Source organism: Melanerpes formicivorus, unplaced genomic scaffold (assembly GCF_026170545.1).
Source record: "Melanerpes formicivorus ecotype bairdi unplaced genomic scaffold, bMelFor1.0.p_v2 SCAF_7, whole genome shotgun sequence".
NCBI classification, from domain to species: Eukaryota; Metazoa; Chordata; class Aves; order Piciformes; family Picidae; genus Melanerpes; species Melanerpes formicivorus.
This window is the reverse complement of record NW_027142359.1, coordinates 5115737-5141121: the sequence shown is the minus strand read 5'-3', so window position 1 is coordinate 5141121 and position 25385 is coordinate 5115737. Positions and strand designations below refer to the sequence as shown.

The 25385-nt window shown below is 43.1% G+C and overlaps 1 protein-coding gene across 12 annotated transcripts in view; it reads right to left on the bottom strand.

Annotated features, from left to right (window-relative positions):
• Window positions 1-25385, bottom strand: part of NFIA (nuclear factor I A) — a 255292-nt gene that overhangs the window by 85687 nt on the left and 144220 nt on the right. For all 12 annotated transcript variants that reach the window (XM_068140738.1, XM_068140747.1, XM_068140743.1 and 9 more), the window contains one exon: window positions 7672-7746. In XM_068140738.1, the coding sequence (XP_067996839.1) occupies window positions 7672-7746 (75 nt within the window). The remainder of the gene's footprint in view (window positions 1-7671; window positions 7747-25385) is intronic.

Here is a 25385-nt window from a genome sequence, read left to right as displayed (position 1 = left end):
AACAGGAACATAAAAAGGCAAGCACTAAATTAAAGCACCATTTCTTTCTGAGGTACGATGAATTTTCTAGCCACTGCAAGATTTATGAACCAGTTTGATTCCAAACAGATATGGAAGAAAAACTGGTATCTAGATAATGCTTCTCTTTTTTCTCATATTTCCCCCTGTTTATTGCTTTCTCCCCAAATCCTTGACATTTCTGTTCCAACCCTTGAATTGGTCCTATAGGAGAATTAAATGTATCTCCAGAGCAGGGGTGGAGTAGGAACAACGTATTGCTAACACTGTGTAAACTCAGCACAAAGTAGAAAGGGTTTAATCACACAATAATTTCCGCCTGGGTAGCTAACATGAAGAATGTTTTGTTTGCCACAGGCCAAACCACCTTGCCACAGCAAGGAGCCTGTTTCCAAACCGAGGATACAGGAATAAAACCCACTTCTAATATACACCCACAGACCTAAGAGCAGAGGTCAAAGCGGCTGCCTGGCCTATGGCAGTGAGTACCTAAAAGCCCTTGGCAGCCCCTCCGCAGGAACCACGATCCTGCCACAACCAGCTCAAGGTCTCTGGCCCTGCAAGAACTGTGGCAAATGTTGCACAGGGCTAAGATGTTCTGAAATCCCTCCTCTTGCCTGCCTGCCAGGCACATATTTGGTGCCTGTCTTTCAGCAAAGGGTATTTGTACCTTCACTCACAGTTACCCCATTAACTATCATAAAACACAGCAATGTACCAACTTGCAGAGCCCACCCTGAGCCCGTTAGGAAGAGGTTAATGCTTTTCATGGTCGTGGTGGAAGTTTGCTTCCTCTTCCAGGCTGGAATTTGGTTGAAGCTCTGTGTGCTTTCTGTCTCTGTTTCAGCCTGGGCAAGCTGAGCCCCACCTTGCAGCTCTGGCGTGGGCTTTGTCTGCAGGGAGCTCACTGCCTGGCATCTGCCTCCTCTCCTCACCCTCATGTTTTGCTTTGCAGTGCCCCATGGGAGTGAGTATGGGGCAGCCAGCCCAGCCAAGAGGCATCTGAGCCTGCTTCAAATGGTTTTTCATGCTGCTTTTATGGACTGTCCACCTCACTCAGGCTCAGAAAGCTGCTGGAAGGGAACACTTGGAGCACTTGCATTTATTTGCAGGATTCCCTGCAAAGGCTGCTGACCCAGAGAGCAAGCAAAGGGATCCAAGTGGTGCAGATGGTGGCAAAACTCTGACTAAATTAACCATCTTCATTGTAGCACCTGATAATCCACCATGTAATCTCCCTACACCCCTCTTCTTACACCCAGGAACTTGCTCTGGCCCCATAAGCAGCAGTGGCGTGTTTGGGAAACTCCACTTGAGCACAGCTGGTTGTTACATGCTGCAGCCTGCAGAAACTCCAGGCAACAACATTAAACCCACGCCATTTCCCCCACTAAGAAATGTTCTGAAGCAAAGTGACCTTCTGATAGCTCAGGAACATCTCCCAAACAGGAAAGGCTGTCAGAAGCTGCAGTTGCGAGTCAAAACAATAGTCTCCACCTACGTGCCAGCATCAAGATGTCATCTGACCCAGGGCTCCGACCTGGCGAGGGGTGAGAAGGGAGGACCCCTCTGCCCCTAACACCCAGCCTGCTGATGTGCACAGGCTTTCTAAGCTCCCAGCTCGGCTGCTGGCATCACACACAAAAAATATCCTTCTACAGATGGGACACATTTTGCTTGCTCTCAGGGGGTGCCCAAAGGGAGGAGGAGGAGGGTGGGTGTCCCTGTCTGAGCACCAACACTGTGCTACTGGTGGGGACACTGGGCAGCACTGCCTCTGCTGCCAGCCTGCTCCTTTCACTGCCAGTTTCTTAGCTCAGATCTTCACCCTAAATGTCAAGAAAAATAACAGAGAAAGTAACAAAAAGCCCTCTGACTTAACCCAATTGGAATATTTATTTTGAAAAATTTATTGAATTACAGAACAGGAAACCCACTAAATAAAACCAGCCAGGCTGGCATTTGTCTTCTTTGGAATACGGCTCTCTCTTTTAGTCCTGTTAGTATTTAGTTTCTCTTTTTCCCATTTTTAGGTATTTATTTTTACAAAGGGGCTGGGATGTGACTGAGATGGTTACATATGTAACACTGTGGCGAAGTGATAATGTGTTTAAGGTTAAATGGGAGAAACATGACATTTGACTAATAAACTTTTTCCTGTGTTGTGACTCCATAAACAAAGGGAAACACACTGTGCTGCTGCTGCTGCCGGGAGGAAAGGGGAGCTGGGTGGCTTTTCTTTTTCTTTTTTTTTTTTTTTCTGCAAAGCTTTTGTTTCCTACATACTGTATGGTTAGTTTCAAAGAGGTTCTGCCCAACACAACAGATATGAAATGTGTGATGTTCATTTTAAAATTACAAGTACAGCCTGCTATTGACCATCTAATTATGCTGAGTTCCATTTATAAACATAGCTAACCACTAAGTTTATAGAGACTTTTTGTGCTGCTTTAATAGGATATTGATCGAGAGCAAGGTTTGAGTGGACTGCCATTGAATTGTGTAATGGCATACAAAAGGCAAGGTCACGGCAACTGTTCACTCTATGCCTGCAGTCTATTTTTTATTATAATACCCCCCCCCCCCCCCCCTCCTCTCATACCCAGGCCCACACAGTGTGGTTTGGATAGCGCTGCTTTGCTAAGGAATATAGAGTATCTTTTTAAATGTTAATTTTCATGCTGCTGACTTTAACTACCTTCCACTACTGTAGTGCTTAGTACAGCAGAAAATACACAGGCTGCTCTTTAGAGAGAGCTGCTTTATCACAGCCAGGCTTTCACACATGTGCTCTGCGTGGAGGAGACCCTCTTCTCCTCTCCTGGGCTACAGGAAGGCAGCAGCATCCTCCCTGCCCCTGGCAGCCGTCTGCCTGGCCCAGACCCACCACAGGAGCCGGGACACCCCACACCTTCCCGTAGGCATCCAGTACATGCTGGGGCTGGCAGGCCTTTCCCCGCAGTTTGTTTTGGCTGTACCTGGTCGCTGGACGAGAGGCGTGAGGAAGTTGTGCTTCCTCTGTTACACCCACGCTCCACGTCTGGAGCTGTGGCACTTACTTTCGTTTCTAGCTTTACTTCACAGCGCGGACAGCTTCAGCCCCTGCCTCCATTGCTAAAGCTGCTGCTAACTGAGTCTGGCACCCACTGCATGCAGCAGCCTCGGAATTACAGGATCCCAAGCTTTCCAAAATGCCTTGGCCACAGAAGTGCCTCTTACCTGTGGAGTTACTGTCTCAGGGATAATTATTGGGGCCGTTTCTGGGTTTGCACAGGGGCAGCAAGCAACTGCACCTATGCTCGTGTGCTTCTGGTTTTACTGGCTCACTGGAAGGCTTAGAAGTCACCCTACTTGCTCCATGCACACAACTTACATCTTGAAACTCAAAGCGTGGCATTTTCAGTCTAGGGTGCAGTCAGAATTCCCTTGTATATCAGCACAAAGAATGATGTCATTTTGAGAAATAACACAGCACAAAACAAACATGTTTGATTTGGCTCTAGCCAATGTGCATAAATCCTAAATCTTTCTTCACATCCTGGGCAGTGCAGTTTATCTGGCTGCTTGAAGGACCTCCAAGGGAGGAGATCTTCCCAGCAGCTTTCTGTACAGAGCAAGCCAATGGGGGGAACAGCATTCCCCATGCCTCTTTCCCTGCTCCAGCCTGCCATAGTCTCCCAGCCAAGCGGATAGGACTGTAAACTTGGCAGTGGTTTGACACCGTGACCACTCTTCCGCCAGCACCTTTTGCAGAGGGTATTCTCCAGTGTCCTGCAGATAGCTGCACACAGTGAGTGAAGTATTTTCCTAACAAGGGTAGAGAGGAGAAGGTTTTGCTTGGCCAACAGTTGGCTGTCAGTTAACAAACTCATACATCTCCACTGCTTCTGCTTCTGAGCCTTTTGTTGTCAGCCCAAACCCATCTAGAGATGGAAGAATGAAGTCCCTGTTATTTGAAGGGGTCTCCTCAGTATCTGGAGTGACAGACAACTCCTAGGAAGTAGCTCACACCCTTTGCCTGCTAATAATGTCAGAGAACTGACAGCATGGTCTGCAACACCCACATCAGATGGGGTGGAGAAGGGTCTATCTGTTTTTCATCTGAGACTGTATGATCTACTTTCTCTATTTTACTAGGCTGTGCAAGATTCAGTGGCTGGGTAGCATTTTGAAACAAAATCTGCATCTATTGGAAGCAAGTTTCTGTTACCAAAACAGTCTAGACTTGTTCAATAGCTCACAGAAACTATGATGATCAGCACTGATAGCTAAGACAGATATGGTAACAGCTGACCTTTTGTTTGATTAATTCATTGCCCAAATTTGCATGATGGAGACAACTGTCTATTACTTGAGACTCCTTGTCATGTGGACCTCTGGGAACTTTACTGAATAAACCTGGCACATAATTGTTACCAACAATATTTCATAGGATGAATTTTAGCTAATGGCAGCCACAGGCCAGCTAAAATGTGGAAAAACACTTATTTCTGTCATCATATTATCAAAAGCAAGAGTGAAAGGAAAAATGACAATGGGCATGCACAAAGATGACCTCTTTGTAAAGTAAACATTGAGCACACAAGAAGAGAGCAGAGACTAAATCTGAGGGGCCACTATTCATAGATCCATAGAATGGCTTGGGTTGGAAGGGACATTCAAGATCATCTAATTTCAAAATCACTGCCACGGGCAGAGACACCTTCCACTAGATCAGACTGCTCAAGGCTTCAACCAACTTGGCCTTGAACATCTCCAGGGAGGGGGCATCCACAACCTCCCTGGGCAACTTCTTCCAGTGTCTCACCACCCTCACTATAAAGAATTTCTTTCTAATATCCAGTCTAAATCTCCACTCTTCAAGCTTCATTCCATTCCCTTTTGTCCTATCACAACAAGCTCTTGTAAACAGTCCTTTAATGGCTTTCTTGTAGGCCCCCTTCAGGTACTATGTTTAGGCAGGCTTATTACTTTCCTAACCATGGTGGCTTCTGAAAGAGCAATGGCTTTTTAGAAAGTGAAAAAAAGGGATTGGACTGAGGACATTCTGATTACTCAAGCTACAGACTCTTAATGTGGTGAGTCTGGATGGTGACTGTTCATAAGCTGAGCTCCCCAGCATGAAAGTATCCCACAGACTGGTCTCAGATCCAGACATAGGAACTCATAGACAGCCCAGCAAGGGTTTATATTGAAAAGCACAGTCTTTAACCTTGCCTGCCAATTTAGGAAAATATGCAGCTTTTACTTGGTTGCTCTGTTATGTTAAATAATTCTTTGACTTTGAGCATGTGAATTCATACTGACTTCACTGGGAACCTGTTGCTAGACTCTACACTAAACATATCCTACTGGGTAGCCACGGCATGTCAGCTGTGGGCTTCTCAGACCTCATAAAGTAAACAAGGTTATGGCTGGTCAGAACATGTCTGGGGCATCTCCAAGGAAAATCCAGGATGCTATCAAAAGCAGTGTAGCTAAATCAGTTGCTGGCACTCTTCTCTCTGAGTCAGTTCTGAAGTGATATCCCGATATGCTTTGGGGACACTATTTTTGGTAGAGGTGCTGGCTTGTAGACAGGATATAAAACCGAGGTCTTGACCTCTCAGGATTATTAAAGAGCCCATGAAAAGGAGTGCAAACCCCTGTGTCTGAAACAGATAAAAGCTGAATCTTTTTATTTTGCCCACCAACACCTGATTGCTTATTTCAAATAAAGTTTGTGCCTTGTCCTGCTCTCTCCTTGTGCGCAGGTGCCCCACCCTTGGAAAACTTCACTGGAAACATCTCAGACACAGCATTCAGCATGTTTGCAAAACATGCTGAATGCTAGAATTTCTGAGACACAATGTTTCAGTTTAGTTACAATAAAATAGAATGGAAAATGAATAAGAATGAAACATGACGCTGATGAGATCAATGCCAGACTCCCGGGGAGGCTGGGACTGGGGCTGGCTGCGAAGTCTCAAATCCTGAACGGGGGCACTTTCCTAGCAGCCCTGTTCTGTGCACACTTGAAGCACGGCTGACAGAATCCAGAGGCAGCTCTGCTGTGTAGGGCTCCTACAGTGAAGATAAGATTGTGGTGAAGTGGGATGCCTTGCAGAGGGGGAGGGTGAATCCCTTTGGGTTTCAAAAGCCTTAAGCTGTCACACTGAAATAAAGCGACATGACACGGGGACGTTCAAAGGCTGGCGATAAATTTGGTTTTGTCCACCGTGGCTGCAGGTGCCAGCAAGTTAGTGTACCTAGTTAGATGTGAAAGTCCCTGTTTAAGCATTTCAGTAAGTGAACTGATTTCCAGATGTACTGAGCACTCAGCAGCTCGTCTTGACTTCTAAGCCCTCTTAACTTTGTCCTTCTCACAAAATTCTGATCAGTTGTCAGGGAAGAAAACTCAGGAGAAATATCTGCCTCAAACTTTCTCTCTCTCTCTCTCTCTCTCTGGCACATACAATTCTGACATTCACGTATCTCCCACTTGCCATGCTTTCCTTGTAGCATCCTATTTTTGAATATAAAGCCAATTTACTGCTAGCGCAAGTGTTTCCAAAAGAGGAAAAAAACCCCAGGAAAATCCTTACAGAAACTCTGTGTTCTGACTCAAAACCACAGATTCTCTGCTAGATTTGTGCCAGTTAGACTCCAGCACCAGAAGGATTTAAGCTACTTGCTCAGAGTCAGCACACAAACAAATATTCCTGCTACCTAGGAGGAGAACCATTTTTATCCCTATCTGTGCTAACCCTATGGTTTTAAAGGGGCACATAGCTGAGTGGTTCAGCTGGAGCAGAGGTGATGGGTGGCAATGTGATGTTGCTGCGCAGCTTAAAAGATCCCCAAAGGACCTATGGCCCTGGTTTACCAGTACTAGCCCTGCAAGGGACTGTCCGTACTCTCTCCTTGGACTATCTGGATTATGTCATAGCAAAATACAATCAATGCACCTTTGATCAATGGAACAGGGTGGTGACAGGTACTCTTAATTCACTGTTGTTAGTGAGTATTGACAAGCCTGTAATGGTCATGCTGCAGTGTGTCATTCATGCTGGGGGCATTAGCATTCTTTAAAGGTCAAAAAACAAATCCTCCCAAAAGACAGAATTCCATACAGCTAGTGGAAAATGAAGGCCTGGCAAAGCCAAGATGTACCCCTCTAAACAACTGAGATTGTCAGAGCAGAGGCTGCTGCAGTGGTTGGCATTAATAACCAGTTCATCACTTTGCAGGTGTACAAACACATAACCCCACAGCATGGATAAACACAATGTGCAAAAGTGGCCTAAGGAAATTCCCAAGCTTATGTGTACACAGATATTGAAGTTTCTAGGGGTCTGGTTAAAACACAGCACTGGGTAAACTGATCTTGGTAGGCATTTATCTGCATTTTGAGTCTGCCCTTTATCAGCTGAGTATCAACTTGCAGAATTCAATTGTTTTAATAAGCTTTTATAAATTATATAGTATAAATTACACTGTTTTGGTTTCCCACATTAAAACATGTGGCACATAAACACTATCCACAGGTAAGAATCAGGGAGAAGAGACTTCATTTTCAAGATGCTGTTTGTGAATTGGGGAAGGAGCACAATAAGAAACAAGGGAAAAAAAAACCTAGGATTGCACATAAAGTGGTCAGAAAATGATACTTACTTTGTGAGACTCTTACTAGCTCAGTCACACTGAAAACACCTGATGTGACAAAACTGTCCTGGAAGCCCAAATGTCCTACAAAACAAACAGAGTGAGAGAACTGATTAGCTTTAAGCATTTAATGACAGTATTCTCAAATACTTTACTTTCATTTAGACTTAAAATGTGACATCTAATTTCCCACTTAGCAATAATTATTGTTTATGTAGGTGGGTAACTAGTCATACAGCTATGTAGGCTGCTTTGTGGTTTCTATCTAGAGGTTAGGAAAGCTAACATGACACATCAGCAGGGAGATTTTTACATGTTAAAGCATCTCGACAGGAAAACTGAAACAAAAGAGAACTATTTTAATAAACGGTTACCTTGGATGACCCCTAACGACTTCACAATTGAAATGAAAATACTGTACCTAGGAAACAGACAGGATAGCTAAGTTCCATAATCGTTTTAAACATTATTCTCTAAAGAAACATCTGATCAGGATTATCTACCCATTCATTCAAGCAAAACAAGATTTAAAGATGTACTCTTCATTTTGCTAAGGTTACACTAGGGAAGTCTTAAAATAGCTGCCGGTTACAAAAAAAAAAATAAAAATGAATGCCTTTCCCCCAAAAAAACACTACAACAAAAAAACAACCAACCAAAAAAATAAACAACCAAAACATTCTAGCATTTAAAACTAACTTTCAAAAAAGAAAACCAAACCTCCTGTAAGAAAAGTATAAACTTGGAGCTTTGGCCTTGTCTTTAGGAACCACGGCATCTGCTTCCATGCGCGCCTCCCTTGTGCAAGGAATGCTTCCCCACTTGGTATCAAAATGTTATTGCACTTTACATAACAGTATTTTCCTCCTTCTCTGAAAATATGCCTACCACCAAATGTTCATTTAATTTTCATGGGTATGATCAATTACACAAGAAGCAGCTCTTGGGCTGTAGCCCAGCGTTAAGTGTGTGGTGCAGGACACAGCAGTTCATGCAGGATGTATCTGGACTTCAATTAGAGGTTTGCAGCTGGTCAGCCAGACTGACCTCCTGCTTCTGAAATCAGGGTCAAAGGAGAAATCTCAGGATAAAGAGATTATTAAAAGAACTGTAAAGTCCTACTTGCTCACAGGATAAGTGGCATACCTTTTTAGATTGTCCTACTTAGAGTCACTGATTCCAGCGCACGCACACATATATTATTGAATGTTTTGCAGGGGCACCATCTGCTCTGCTGTTGTCAGATTCAGAAAGATTTCCCTACGTTTGGGATATCCTGCTGTGCCCCATGCTCATCCCAGCAATACCTGCACACCTTCCCCTAGTGACCAGAGCAACAGGACTAATACAGGATGGCTTTCTTTTGTGATCATTTTACGCGCCCCCCCCCCCCCCCCCAACATATCTGAATTGCCATTTCTTCCCACAGAATGGGAAGCAAAAGCAATGCATCTTGTGTGCAGGGTTCCAGAGGGTGACATGTCAGAGAACATGCCAGGGAAAATGGGTTTAGGAGAGATCTGGAGAGAGGTCAGTCATTCATCTCCAGCCAAGATCTCAGAGAATTCTGCTCCTGCACAGAAGAACTTCCTTGTTTCTGTGAGGATCCTACAGTGCCAGATGAACGCAGTTGCTAAGCTAACAGACTCAAGACAAGTTTCTACATCAGGCATGTTTTTATACTTCAGCAATAATGATGAGTTTTCAAACTGTGTATATGTATATCTTTGGGCATCCTTGTGTATGTGTGTATACATATGTATTATGTACACAAACATATAAATATACACAAATCTGTCATGCTCCAGCTGTAGATAAATGTACTATAAAATATTGAAATTGATGCTGAAATTCAACACAAACAAATTCCTCAATCTGCAAACAAGGTTTTTATTTACATCAAGAGAATAAATTTTTCTCTACTTCAAATGAAAAAATGTTCTTACAAGCTTTTATTTTTCCTTGTTTTCAAGTTAGAAGTAGCTCTCAGATGACTGTAAACAGTTTTGCCTGATCTGCTTTGTCTTTTGCCATAGTAAAGGTGATGACTACATCATTCTGCTTTGAAGAGGCGGTTGTTGGCCATATACAATGTTCGTTCATTGACAATTTCCCAAGTATTTTTAATAGGAAGATCTACTTTTCATATGCTGCAGCAGACCTGCCTATTGAATTAAATGATCTGTGAATTAAAAATAATTCTCTTAGGTCTTCACTGAAACCACTCATGTGCCTAAAATTAAGCATATGCTTAAGTGCCTTGCTGGATCAAGGCCAGGAGGCTTACTACTCCGCAGAGCCCTTGGTAGAGAAGCCAGTCTATGCTATATAACTTCTCATACTGTGCTCATCATGGCAGTATCTGAGCAACTTCCAGAAGTGCATTCAGCAATGCTAGGAACATCTGTCACGTGTTGTTTTTTTCACGGTGCACCATACTGACTCTGCTCTTGGTGTCCACTTCAACCTGCATTTCCCAGGCAGGTTCCTATCACACTAAGAGTGAAAGTGAAATTAAAATATGGAAGTAAAAAGCAAATCACAGCTAGGGACAGAGATTTGGCTGACTTTTTAAGGGGAAGTCTAGAGCTCTTTGTAATTAACCAATAAAACCATGACTGTTGTATGGGTAACCATATCACCTTAAGCTGGCCAACAGGTAAAATCAGAAATTAAAATGCTGTAGAATGGTTTTAAACACATTCTAGCTCTCTGGGTCCTGCAGAGCATGAGAAAAGTTGACTATGTTCATTCAACTAACTTCATTCTTATTTTGCTGGGTAAGCTTGACATGTCCATTTCCTGCTGCAGGAGCACTTATGTGTGTCTGTATAACAGTAATCATTAAACAACAGCACATCAACAACAGTGATTAGATTTTCACCCTTCAATACTGAAAATAAACATTTCACAAATGAAAGGTGAATTTCACAATGCCCCAATTTGTTATTTACTTATAAACATTAGGAAATCAGAGGTTGATCTCGCCAATCATCAGCAATATCTTGATACCCACAAAAGCAACGCCCTTGGCTTAGAGATGTATCTTGAACTTATCTCGATGCATGGCTGGGCTGTGAATTGGCAGTTCAGCAGAACCCCATGAATCTTTAAAGTTTTGCCTGGCTCGTTTAGATTGCAAAATCCAGGCCTAAGACTGTAGCTTTTGCTGAGCTGTGACAACAGTGCAAAAAGAAAATGAGAGAAACAGATCAAAGAAGCTAGACATGTGAAAGAAGAAGGACTGGGAATAGCAGGACTGAGAAATATGTGAAGCAACCCTTTTGTGCCTATTATCAGGGGTCAAAACTGCAAAAATATATCAATTTGGCTGTTCCCCTTAATTCTGAATGAGAGAAAAAAAATAGGTAGAGTCAAGCAATTACATATGCAGATGTTAGAATTAACAAGCTCCTTTACTGAAAAGATGATTAAACATCTTGAAAGCTTGCAAGATTTACTTTTCATAGGGCACTTTATGGAAATATGTGCACTGTGATACTTCTGCTAAATATCCCAAAGATAGGACATGGAAATTGCTGTCTATGATCAGGTTATCTCTGCAGCTTTGTGTGACAGTCACACTTCAGTAGTAAAGCAGGTGTTCAAAATGAGGATGAGAGAATTTTTACTCACTTGGTAAAAAAAAAACCTAACGGAGCTCATTCACTGAAATTCTGGGTATCAATTAAGACACCTGGCTGGCCAAGGCAGGCCCTGACTCAGCAAAGCAGTTAGAGCACGTGTTGAATTTTAATCACATGCCTGACTACAGCACATGCTGATTTGCCCTGCCAAATAAAGATGGGCTGACAAAGTTAAGCAGGCATTAAAATATATTGTTGAATCATTCCTTCAGCCCCAGTCTAGGTGCAGCTAGAAGTTAGCTCATCACACAAGACCTCACTTCAGCTCATGAGGATGATCTTCTTTCCCCCAAGTGGGGAAAAAACTCCAGGCTAACATGACCAAGTTGAATAAAGCAGATCAGGATACCAACTAATATGCAATATGCCATTACCCACTCACAGGTTTGGTATAGCATATAAAGGCAATGCCATGCTGCCATAACAAATACCACATGAAAACCATCTTTCCATAACTTGATGACTGCTTTAATTGGGGAGAAATTTCATAATGTCATTTACATATTACTCCTTTAGAGTCCAGTAAAGAAAAGGCTTGAATTGCTGGACCCTCATTCTGATCTCAAAGAAGTTTTAAACAAGTCTTTCTACAGTTTTCAAACAGAGTTTTACCTAATTTTCTCCTAATTTACTCTGGCAGAGGAGAAATCAGGATTAGGAGTTGTTGTCTAATGCTATTTGTTTTGAATTATTAAGCAAACATTCCTATTTCAATGAGTAAACATGTACAAAGGCAACTAACCTTCGTCCTAAAATTGAATTTACAGGGAGAGTATTGTCTGCTTTCCCAATTAATGCTTTAAAAAGGAGTCTCAGCCGCTGAACTACCAATCAAGAGCTTCTGTTATAGCTTGAGAAAATCATGACTGATGCAATTACTTTTATGTAGAAAGTCTACAGGTTAAAGTTCATTGGGTTATTGTTCCTTAATTGAATATCAGAAGATGTTTTCAAGGTGCTCAAGGTATTATTGTTGTTATTTAATTAGCAGGCTTCCTTGTGTAATCTAACAGAATTAGTTTTATTATAAAATAGTTAGATTGCACTGTAAGTATACAAGGTATTTTCCAAACAGAGATACAGCTGGTTTCCTGAAATCCAAGCTTAAATAAAACCAGGGAAGAGTTACTCCTTTGAAGATGAAAAAAGTCCAAATCCAGTTATTTCTCCTCCACTACAGTCCAAGAGACAATCCATTAAGCTTTGGAGAACAGCTTTTTGGGAGACTTTGATTTCTTTTCAGTGTTTTGAAATTACTTGCACTCAAGCCATTTCTAAAGCCTTTTTCATGTCCAGCATCTCACTATACATAGCCATCTTAAAACCTTAAAATAGTAACAATCAATTAGGGTCTCAAGCCTATTACCTTAACCAAATGCCTGATTAAACGAAAAGCCCTCTCTGCTCAAAGTGCAACTCGATTCCTTTTGGGTTTATCCTCTATCTAGATAATCCCATGTTTCACAAACAACATGGAGCAATAATATTGATTAGAAAATTAATGTCTGTATCACACAGCACACACAGGCCTTGAGAGAGGGGATGTTATCAGAGGGAACCCAGATCACCCCGAGGACTCCCAAAAGATTACCAGTTCCACAGCTTCCCTGGCTGAGCAGGATAGGAGTGACACAGTTAGTCCTAATCTGCATTCCCCAGCAGAAAGAAAAGAAAAGACCAAGCATGCTTCAGTCAAGACCTTCATAACATTTACACTCAGCTTAATTGGGAGGCAAGTTTATTAAGCCTGGGCTGACCCAGCTGCAGCAGCCCTACGACTGCATTCCCTTCAGAAACCATCCCTCTGCCCAGACACGGGGTCCTGCAGGCAGCCTGGCACAGCAAGTGTGTACCATGTGCATGCATGGGGAGGAAGGTGCTCCTCCTCTGTGGGAAGTGTATGCCTCTGGGGCATGAGAGGGTGGCAAAGGGAAGCATCCTGGGCTGACACCAGCCACTGCCTAAGCTCTTGTACCAGCTTGCCTTGCCTGGGGCAACAACAGTTAACTATCATCATGAGATACTTGGTCACTATCCCATGGTAGATCCATGGGGTCATACCATGCACATTACCTTCGTATCTAACACAAATGTGGAGATCAAAGAGACCATGTTATTCCAGCTGCAATACCCTGTCCAAGCAAACATCTCTCCCACTCAGATGGAAGACAGCTCTATGGAACTGTACATGGGCCTGAATATTGCATGTAGCTGTAACCTGCATTTACCAGCAGATCCCAAATACCCATCCCCAGAGCTGGCCCAACAGCCTCATTTTAATTGCTTTGTCCAAAATACATTCCTCAAACCTTTAAGTGGTAAATTAGACCACATTTTTTTAATTCATGGACTTTTTGTAGAAGAGCTAAGCAAGACATCACACACAAAAGGTGATAGAGAAACCTCTCTTGTTCCCTGAGAAATGTTCCCACTTCTATTTGGGCTTGTTATTTCCAATTTAATTTTAATGTCAAAGCAATAGCTCACCTTGGACAAATTACACATTTTCTTAGGAAATAACTGCTGGGCCACATGTCAGAAAGCCATTATTCTCTCCGGCTTGCCTACCTTTGGCTGAGGTTTTAAGAAGCACCAGAACTTTCTTTGTGGCCCATAGCAGGATGGATTAGACCGTCCAGGGCATGTCGTGTTAGTACAATAGAGGAACACTTTTAAGACTTTAAAGTCATGTAATACAATTCTAGGCTGGATCTTTCTTGTTAAAAAAAGTAGAATGGGAGTGATTGAAAGAGAAAAGGGCCAATATTTGACAACAGAAATCAGCATAACCTCCTAACAGCGGCAGTCATGGATGACTGCCCTTTGACCCGGGGAGATTATGTGGGATTTCAATGACAACAGCTGGAAGTGAGCATGTGAGAATAGAGAACACAGATCTGAGGCCTCCTACAAAAGACTGCACAATCCCTGCCCAGATCTGAGTGTTGATTAGAAATTGTTTCCTGGTCCTGGCTTAATAGAGTGTGATAATGAAAGTTTTGTTAACCCTTCACAATACGCAAAACCATTGGTAAATGATTTGCCTTTTTGGGTTTTTAGTTAAAAAGTCTGTAGCTAGCAGACCGTAAAACTGTGAAGGGTTGCTGGTTTTCATGGGCAGCACTTCTGACACCAGTGCTCAAGTTCAGCTCTGCTTCCCTACAGTTCAGATACTCTTTGTGGCCATCTAGGATCAGCATCTGAAGGTTCTGGGAGGTGGCTGGGAAAAAAGACTCTCACGCCTTCATGAGGGAATCCACCCAACCTGCCATGACAGGCTTTCTTCAGGGGTGAATCAGAACAGAAATACAGATGGAACATCTCACTGCATGTTGCCTTTTATAGTCACATCATTAAAAAAAAAATCTCAAATAATAACAATGCCTAATTATTATCTCAGTGTATATAGGGGCAAAGGTTTGAAACTGGAGCAGAGTAGATTTAGGATGGACGTAAGGAAGAAGTTCTTTACTATGAGGATGGTAAAATACTGGAACAGGTTTCCCAGGGATGAGGTTGAAGACCCATCCCTGGAGACAGTCAGGATCAGACTTGATGTGGCCCTGAGCAGACTGATCTAGTTGGAGATGCCCCTGCTCACTGGAGGGTGATTGGACAACATGACCTTTGAGGGTCCCTTCCAACCCAATGCAATCTGTGAATCTGTGAAGGTGTCATACAGAGCTCCAGAGTCTGGGCTGTAAATTAGTAAATGTGGAACAGAGCAAATGTGACACCAGGCTGGCTGTGTCACCAGCAGCCTGATCCTGCATGGATTCACCACAGCTTCAGCTCTTGGGAGATTTATCTCATTTTGCGTTTAAGTGCAGAGATAGTGGAATTAATGGCAACTTATTACTGTTAACGACCCAATCATATATTGGAATCAATCATGTCAGGTCCTGCACAAAAGGAGAGCACAGAGATAGTTCCTTTCTCTTGAAGACAAAGGTATTCTCGAAACATCCAAAGCCCTTCAAGATCATATTAAAGACATGTGGAATGGAAAACACTGAATGATCTAAGTTTTTTTGGTGTGGTTTTTAATTTCTGGTGACTCCTAACGTCATAGAGTATTTTTTGGTACTCATGTGGGTGAGAAATCAGTTAAACTGATGGTTTGACTTGATGATCTTAGAGGTCTTTTCCAGTCTTAATGATTCTATGAAATACCATTTTTGATATAATGATTAAAATTTAGAAACTCCCTCTCTACCACTTACCAAAATTCATAAATAAACTGCATTAATATCAATAGGGGCCTATAGCTTGAAAAAAACAACAGATGTCTTAAATTAACATATTTCTGTTTCAGGTCCTCAATCCAAAAAGCAAATATTAAAGAAAAGAGGAAGAAAAAAATCATTGCAAATGGTCACACTCATTTGGCAGCTTATAAAATAATGTGCCTCCTCTAAAGCCTTGCAAAGCAAATGAGATGACATCTACCCTGGGATAATAATTCAGGAATATTTATGGCATCCAACAATAAAAATAGTAATAAAGAGAAAATCTGCCTCCCTGAAAATAATAATATGAAGGAGTTATTTATCTTCATATTTTCATATCAACCTTGATTACAAGAGCAATGACAGCTGAGATCTCCAAGGTCTGTGGTGATATTGCCAGTTTGGCTTTGCAGTTGGAAGCTTGACTCAATGTCCCAGTGAGCTCAGAGGACCCACCCAGGGTCCCTGAGCCTCCTGGGGATGCTGACAGCCTGTGCTACTGCAGGGTGCTTCTCACGCTGCCAGCAACGGGCACCCATCCTCCCACCCTTGCAGGCAAATGACAAATACATGCACATGAAGGGGAGATGGGAGAAGGTGGCTACTGCTGTTCTTGTTCCTTTCCTCCTGGAAGGCCTTCTTAAAATAAAAGCCCCCAAAGTGACCAGCTATGCATGGCATTAACCTCAGGACCCCTTGGAAAGCTGTAAAGCCTCCTAAAGAGAATAATGTATGGATAATTTATTTTCAGCTGGTCATTTTTTGGTGTCAGCATCGTGTTTCTGATGTAGCCTGAAAACATCACTTCCTACTAATTTGTCTGAGGCTGACTGTACATGCTTCAACTGTCCTTGCTCCTCTTATTCCTTCTCATCAACTGGAATCTTAGCCCTGAATTTTTTTCACTGGCTTCTAGGAAGCTGCTGGCAGAAGTAAGGGCTTGTAGGAGCTGATGATGGGGTTGGATGCTCTAAGTGTAACATGTAGTCACGTTCTGGTCTTCACACCAATGGAGCATGCCTTGTTACACGCAGAGTCTACTTGCATTTACACTACTTCAGATTAGAATTTAGCTATGGTATTAATGCCCTAAATACTATTGTCAATGTGGTGCGAAGAACATCAGTGTGGAAATAAATGTAAGGATATTTACAAACTGGTCTGGAGCACTTAGGTATTCAGACTAATCACGGACTGAAATAAGCACATTTGTTTCAAATCCTGTTTATAGCGCTGCAGCCCCTCCCTCCTTTAAATCTTCCTCTTAACCATAGTGATGTTTATTGAATACCTGTCATTTCTCCAGCAGCATGTGCCAACAGCAGCTCTCCAGTGCCAGGCTGCATGAAAACCCTTCTGTCTCCTGTTCTCCAAGGGGCTCCCTTAGATCAACTACTCACCATACCCAATACACTGAAACCCATAAATTTGCAGATACTGCAGTCAAAATTCTTAACAGGAAAGTGCACCCATTTTGCCCAGTGTAGCATACTGAAATATCACATGGTGAGAAGCATTTCTCACCATGTGTAAACTGTCAATTTGATTTGAAATTAAAATTTTTGATTAACATGAGCATTTCTGAGCCTCCCGCTGGCAGCAGCCCTATTGCTGAAAAGTGACATGATTTGTGACACACATGCTGTACAGAAGCCCCATGCCAGCAATTGTTAAACCCATTTTCATTCCGCTTTAATACGGTATGACACTCAGGAAAATAATTTTAATATTTAGGAGAACTAGGGTGAGGGCTTAAGGACTGAAGTCTTCTATGGGTGTAAAGCGGGATTAGAGAAGCAGGAAAAAGTGGCATGGAGGTCTCCCCATCTCATAAGTCATGTCTCTTTTCAGCAATAAGGGACCATCTGCAGGAGGCTAAGAAAGGTCCATGGTGAAGCACAAAGCCTTCTTTTAAATCCAGTTGATATTTCAAACACAGCATGAGGTACTTTCCACCTATGAATGCCGGGAAGCTTACGCACTTCAGTAATTAAACCCTTTGGATTTTCTGCTTTCCGCAGTTATTTTTTCTGGTTTTATCATTTCCCTGGAGGTATCAGTGGTCAGTGGAGACAATGACACTTAAAAGGTGACTGACACACACAAGAATAAACTTTTGTGACTACGAAAGACTTTTAAGCCCAGGAATCTACCTCTTCATCACGGTGGTGGAAAGAATTTTGTTAGTTTATAAAGCTACCAAGTGAACAGAAGAAACGGGACACTTTTTGTGGCGACAGATTTTAAGGCTGTGACTTATGCAGGCAGAAGACAAAAAGTTCAGTGGGGATTTTTATAAACGTAAGCCTGTGTCACTGTTGCAAGCTGCTGACTCAACTGTGTCACCTGCACATTTCTCAGAGTGGATTTTTTTTTTTTTTTCTCACCAGTAACATCATGTTCTGAGGAAGTTTATCATGAAACAAGTATCACAAACAGTCATTCTGAGCAGCAGAACAGCTTTGATAAGTTGTCGACACACATCTGACTTTTCTTTATGCTCCTAACACTGTTCATCACATTAAACACTCAGCTCTGCTGGACTCTCTGTTCCTAGCAAAGACAGAGTGATTTCTAATTGCCACAATCCAGCAAGTCAAAAAAATTAAAATAGAATAAAAAAAGTAGTATTTTAAAAACACTTTTTAGCTGGTGAAATGAAATACCAGGATGATTCAAATGCCCTGAAAAAAAATCAGTCCAGAACATAAAGCTGTGGGCTCATTTATGTTAATAACAGAGCTTGAGAATGCAGTCTGCATGAAAACCACGCTCCTCAACTGAGCTGTGATAGACAGTCATTAGAAGTACACAGGTTCTTGCAAATAAGTCTGAAGTTTAAGTAAGTGTTGTCTGTGAATATCTACTTTTAATTAGTATATCACTGAGGAATTATACAACTAGACGATAATTATTTTAGGACCTATAAAACCCTCCCTCAGCTGGTGGTAACTAAGTGCACCCTCCAAGGTTACCCTGCAGACACGCTCAGAGCTGAACTGAGGGAACCTGAAACCCTGTGGATGCAGAATTAGGGGGCTATAAAAGTTGGTGTTGGGTTTGGTTTATTTTTTTAAAATGTACACATTAGTTTCTAGTTACAGGAATAATCCACATATTCTGAGTATGTGGCAGAATTCTCTAGCGAAACCCAGTGTCCAGGAGGAGCTGGTGGGGCCAGGGTCAAGGGAGGGCAGGCAGCTTTCCCACCCTGCTTTGCTGGGTGATATGGACACAAACCCTGGCAACTTCATCAGCTGTTTCCTCTCGTCGTCCCTTCCTGGCACTCCTCTCTCTTTACACCAATTAAAAGACTGTGGCTGGACACCACGATAATGGAGGCTGTAGAAATATCTGTTGGAGATTAGATAGTACAAATGTGACACAAAAATAAGGATGCTGGGCACGGAAGCTAAGTCACAAGGATCAGCCAGCTCTACCTTTCTCCACACTTTCCTCTCCCTTCAGAGTTGCTTCATCCACTGCCTCTGCCGACATCACACGTGAGCAAACTTCAATTCACAATAGACCCCATGGAAACAATTTACTCTGTTTACCTATTGCTCTCTCCATTGCATTGCTTGGAGTTTTCTCTCCGGAAAGCTGTTACTCCCCCATTCTTTGTAGAGAAAAATAATATCTTAGTTCAAATAACTTTTTGTTCCAAGGAGGCTGCCTTCTACTAGGTTTACATGTCAGTTATCCTTGGGCTGCCTCACCTTGGGCAGCAGGTTACCAAGGTAAGTCTCTGCTACTTTGATATACTGTGGCAGACAAGACAGAAAGGGATGGGTCTGGAAGCACAGTAATACTTGTCTGGGGATGTGTCAAGCTTTCACAAGAGCTTGAGCACAAAACTTAATGCTCATGGATGTAGATTAGGCCACTGTAGGCGAACATCATGTACTCAACAAGTCTGGGCTTGTGCAGAAAGCAGTGACACCCAGAGCAGCATCATCCTTTCCACAGAGGCACTGCATACTGAGGTCTGGGAACTGAAGGAGTTGTCCACATTACCTCCTAGCAGATAACAAAGAGCCTCCACCATGCATAGAATCACTGGGTGGCAACCAAAGTCTGCAGCAACTTCACCTGAGTTATACAGGATACCTCCAGAGAAGAACAAAAGAATTACTAGCAAAGGCAATGATCAGTTTCCACAAGGAACACCTCAGCCCCTCATCTGCCTCTGACTGATTCCACTGGGAGTGTGAATGTACTGAAATGTACTGCACTCCCCTAAAACCAACACAAACTCCCCCCAGTGTGATCTAGGCTCTCCTGACTCATGGCCCAGCCTCTGTCAGGTCTCTGCCTCCTTCAAGAATTGAGGAGGAAGCCCCATAGACTTAATGACTGACTTCCCAAGGACTGATGCACTCGGGGATGGGCAGGCAACTGCACTTACAAACAGCGGTGGAGAACCCACAGTGTAGTCGTGGACAATTCCCCCAGCCAAGTCCCAAACTAGCAGCAGAGGTCCAGTGGGAAGAGATTGCTGGATGTGGAGAGCAACAGCCGATCTCTGCATGATGACTGAGACTGTTTTATTGTAAGGTTGTGTTTTGTAGGGCAGGATGCCCTGTCTACATTCCTTTACAGACTAAGAATGAACATTTATTAACAAGCACTTGGGCGGACAGCCCAAAACTCTAGACTCCTGGCCTGGGACTGAACAACAGAGAGGGCCAGTGACCCCCACTTGTGTTTACTGTACTTCTACAGACACATGTTGGTGTGATAGGGGCATGCACTTTCTCAGGTTCAGGCCAAGGTCAGGCCAGAACACAGACTGAATTTATTTTCTCTGTGTAAGCTCCTCAGATCCAAAGAGGGCCTCTGAGTTCACTAATTGTGAGTGTATTGTGAGGGATTCAAGATGAACAAAGTAAGCAGAGAGGGACTTTCATAGTCCTTATCTAATTTCATGTTCCAGGGCAGGTACCTCAAAGGACTGAGATGAGAGCAGTGGGAAGCCTTGCCAGAGGAGGCTGCCTCCAGCAACTTAAGCATTCTTTTGGTACAGAGGTGAGGACCTGAGATGAAACTGTTGCTAGAGGCTGACTTTGTCAGCTGAGCTCACACAGCCCTCTTCCCATGGGAAAACTTCTGCCTCTCTAGAACCTCTTACTCCCCCCTGCAGCAGTCAGTCTTGTGTGGCACAGTGTGATACATAGGGATGCAGAAATGTGGCTGTGAGGTGGAGTACTTGACGTCGAAAGTCCCATCTGTGTGTATTTGGGACAATTTGAAGGTTCTACAGGGGCTAGGACTTCAAATATGGACCGCTCTCAGAAGCTGGGTTTGTCTCCCCAGCGACAGCCATCAGGTTTCCTCTAACAGTACTCTGCATGTGAAGCATGAGACTCTGTACTGTGACTGACTCTACATGAAAGGCAGACCCTTTGCCATTTGGTGGCAGTTGAGCAGGCAGAAAGAATGAAAATGGGAAAGGAATTCCACTCACAGAGACCTTTAAAGTAAAGCAAGTCAGGTAAAAAAAGGAAACCCATCCATTATGATTTGTAATGCATAAACATCCATTTCTTCTCCATTCCTCCTTTGCTTGCATTACTGAAATACAGAAATAAAGGAAAAAATAATGATGGATGGATTTTTTAAAGACTCAGAGTTCAACTCAGGATGGATGTGATCCCAACATTTCAGATTCTTATCTCGTCGTGATTGGAATAGCTGAACCTCTCTTGTCTGCAAAATTAGGCAAGACATCCTGTGAGAATGGGCTCTTTTTCACAGCAGTGTAGTCCCCAGACACATAAAAGAATGAAAACAAGAAATGGAATAGAACATTTTTACTTTTGAATAATGGCTCAGTTTGGGCAGTTTAGAACATAACTTCAGTGGAAGAGTTGAAGAGGAAGTTCTTGCTGCCAGTATGCCCATCCCTAGACACATTCTTCCACAGAGCACATAAACACTTTCCTAAAACGATAATTTATCTAAGAAACTCCCATTTTGTAGAAGGCAAAAGATAAACAGAATGGGAAGAAAGTATACGTGGGCAGTGTCAACACTGTTCACTCTTCTACCCCAAAGAAATCATTCAACAAAGTCAACGTGCCCTGCTAGATCCACCTTTGCTCTTGCAGTAAACTCTTTCTTTGTCTACTCTGGCTTTTCAGGATGAGCAGGAGAGGGCTGGGTGACTTCCTCTAGCAGAAGAATCTCAGGTCCAGAGCAATTACAGCATTAACCTAAAACATCTCTGTTTTAAACCTCCCTGGGGTTCAACAGAGAGAGAGAGAGATGAATTCCCAGAAGACCCAGTATCTTCATCAATTACAGAGGGAGAGAGTGAGGATTTTAGGATCATGGCTGGTGCCTCATTTTATGTGCCTAATGTTATGTGGGATGAAATCCAAGCCTCAGTCCATATACTACCCATGTTAGCATAAACCTGAAAGGAAATTTACTTTCCTCCCTGTATCTTGCCACAAGCAATCTGTCTTGACATGCCATGCTCTTCTAGCCTTACATTTATATCTGTCTACTTTTTGTTTGTTTGGGTTTTTTTGAAACTGAGAAGACTGTAAATTACAAGTATTGCTGAGTTATCCTTGTGTTTTTGGCCTTCGTCTGGTTCATTTGCAGGAGGGAATAATGATCTGTCACCAAGGTAAACTCAGTGCCTGGCAAATAATGCCACAGTGTCTCTGCTGCCCATTTCACAGTAAGACATTCTTTTTCAATGATGTTGCATCTCTGTTCTCGTGGGAACAGTTTACGGCTGACATAGCAATAGGAGTAATAACAACTTACATTTGTATTGTACATGGGATGATCTTTTACTTCTCTCTCCTTCTAACAGTGGATGGCTCCTAGACCTACTGCAAATGCATCCTTCACAGCCATGACAAGCAGAAATCTGGGCTCACTAATACTGGGCTGCCTCATTCCTCAGCCATTTGCTTGAGTACTCATACCCTTTGCAGCCCCTTTTATTACTGCTTTAAATTGAGCTGTGGGCCACTACCATACCATGGCTAAGCTTCCCCTACAAAAACCTGTGGGGTTCCCTTCTTGCATCAAAACCACAGCTACCATAGCCTGTCAAGCTTCTGTCCACCCTCTCCTGTTCTCACCTCTTCCTTTCCTGCTGCAGTTCCAGCCATGGCATGCTCTGCTGTACGCTAAAATTGGCTCCCCTCTGCAAGGCATGGGGGACACAGCCAGCTCTCTGCATTCTGCTATTGGAAATTTCCTGAAAGTGAATTCCCTGATTTTTTAAGGACCTTGAGGTATAACATGTGGGAAAATTGCAGGTGGTCTGCACTGCAAAGCTGGTCAGGCGGGGACAACCCCAAACACCAGCAGGTTTTCAGACGGGGATGCATCTGTCAAAGAGCCTTCTGTTACAGATATGATGTTAAGAGTAAGGAACAGAATTAGAAAAATAACAGGGACAAAGGTCTAGAGTTTCTGTGAGTCAGTTTTACAAGGTACATAAGATGTGTTCCTTCTTATGGCCCTGGGAGAAGGTGGTTTTGGCCCACCATGGTCTGAAAGATCTTGTTGTCATCCTTGTGCCTGGCTAAAGCAGAGTAGGAAAATGCTGACATGTACTCTGAACACTGGCTCAGCTTTTAAGACAGTGCACCACCCAAGCACTGCTTCTCCCTCTGTCACCCCGTGCTGCAGTGGACTGGGGGGGTCACATGGCAGTGAGGGGTTGGGGTGCTGATCATGAGAGAATAAAGTGAAATATTTGCATCCCTGGTAGCAACCCTGTCATTTTCTTGTGCTGCTTTTTGCCGGCGGCAGGAGCAAGGTGCCGGCTGCTCATGCCAGAGTGTGGTTTGCATCAGATCCCCTTGCTTCAAGTACAAGTGAGGGAGGGTGGGAGGTAATGATTAGAGACACTCTAAAGTGATTGCATTAATTGAATCTTATGAAAATGGAAAACAATGGCAGTGTGTAATAATAAAACCTCACTATAACCACGTACATCTCTTGTTTACTAGAAAGTGCTTCACTGACTACAGATTTACTCTGGGGCACAGCAGGAAACTTTTCTCCTTTAAATTTAATCAGCCTTCTTTTTTCTTTTCTTTTTTTCTGTTTTTTTTTCGTGTTCAGAGAAAAATACCAGCTATCAGATCTGTGTTTCCCATCCACTCCTAAGACTCCTCAGTGCAGTGCCTGGAGGTGACAGTGTGAACTCACTGAAGAATGTGAAGACATTTTATAAATCATTTGGTTTCAGCAGGAGGCGGGAGAAAGGGAGAAGGCAGAGAGATGATATGGTTTACAGCACATACTCGGCAGTAACTCCCAACTGTCAAACTTCAGCATTTTCTTCAGTTGCAACAGTGGTTAACAAAAAAATGTTAAGACAGCAGACATGAAATGCATGTAGTAAGCAGCACATTTAATCAACTGGCACCTCTCTACCATCCCATCACCAAAAACTCTCTGGACACTAACCAAACCCAGACAAAAAAAGTTGTCTAAGTGAAGATATGGCACTGACTGGAGGAAAAGGAGCAGAAACTAATACCAGGAAGCGCCGTAAACAGCTTGTGGTGCCTTTTGTGTGCAAGATAACAATAGCAGAACTAAAGGAGCATGTTGACAAGTGTGGCTTGCTTGCCTCACCTTCCTCCTGTCCCCTTTTGCCACACTCATTAGGCCAATCCTGGGAAAATATTTGTGAACTATTGCAAATAAAAGTCTCCTTCTCACCTTCCAAGAAATGGATCTGGTATTTTTCCATTTCAGTCACACTACAGCCAGGCTTCAGAGGGGATTTTCCTTTCACAGCTTTGTGAGAGTCACTGCAAATTTTCTTTCCATTTCCTATCTAGCACCTTGGTCAACTAAAAAGCAACATCTTCAATTAAAAAGTAGTATCTGATTCACTGTAGAACCAATAAGGCTTTTTCTGGGAGGCTGGTCCCACAAAAGTGCCCTGCCTTGACAACAGGAACAGTCCAGCACACAACTTCCAGGAGCTGTGCATTACTCTTCATGTCTCTTCATCACTTTCCTTGAGTACACAACCTCAGCTTTACAACATTAAGGCTACTTGGAAAGCACCTGATTAACCCATGGATCTGCAGTACACACAGACTCATAGGTTTTTTTCTGAGTGTGCAAACCAAATGTGAGTGTTAAGGCTGGAATCCATTTGAATGAAAATCACTCTGTACCTGTAAAGCCAGGTATGATTCATCCAGGCACTGTACCACACACAGAAACCAGAGGAAGGTGTGAATTAACAACTTACATTTCCATAGTGTATCTATATATTTGGAAAGGCCTAGAGTCAACAGAATACCTCCTGCCTAGCTCAGGAAGTCAGAACAAAAGAACACGAGTGCGAGTGAGCAAGCACGATCCCTTATCGCAGCTGGCCCTGCTCTACACTCTGACATTCACGCCCAAATGAATCAAGCTCTGGCTGAAGCAGCAGAGGTTTAGGTGCCGATGGTCCTAAATGTGGTGAAGGACAACTGTGTAAGCAGGAGGAAAAATATGGTTTGTTAGGAAGGTCTAGGCTGGCTGGGACACAAATTGTGGGGGATTTCTGATGCTCTGAGTGAGCTTGGTGAGCATCAGAGAGATGTTCCTGCTCAGGTGCTGGGCAGTTTGCCATCCTTCACCACCACCTTCACCTCCAGTGGGAGAGAATAGTGCTGAGACAGCTGGCAAACACCCGCTTAGTCCCTTCTGCCTCCTGCAGCTTGCACAGTGAGAGACCCAATGCTTCACCAGCTCATCTGCAGAGCACAACTCCCAGCGCACGCTCTTAACTTCCAGTGGTTTGACCACAGTGAACAAAATTTTGGGCAGGGAGTGCTTCCAATTGCATGAGAGTAGCGGCGAG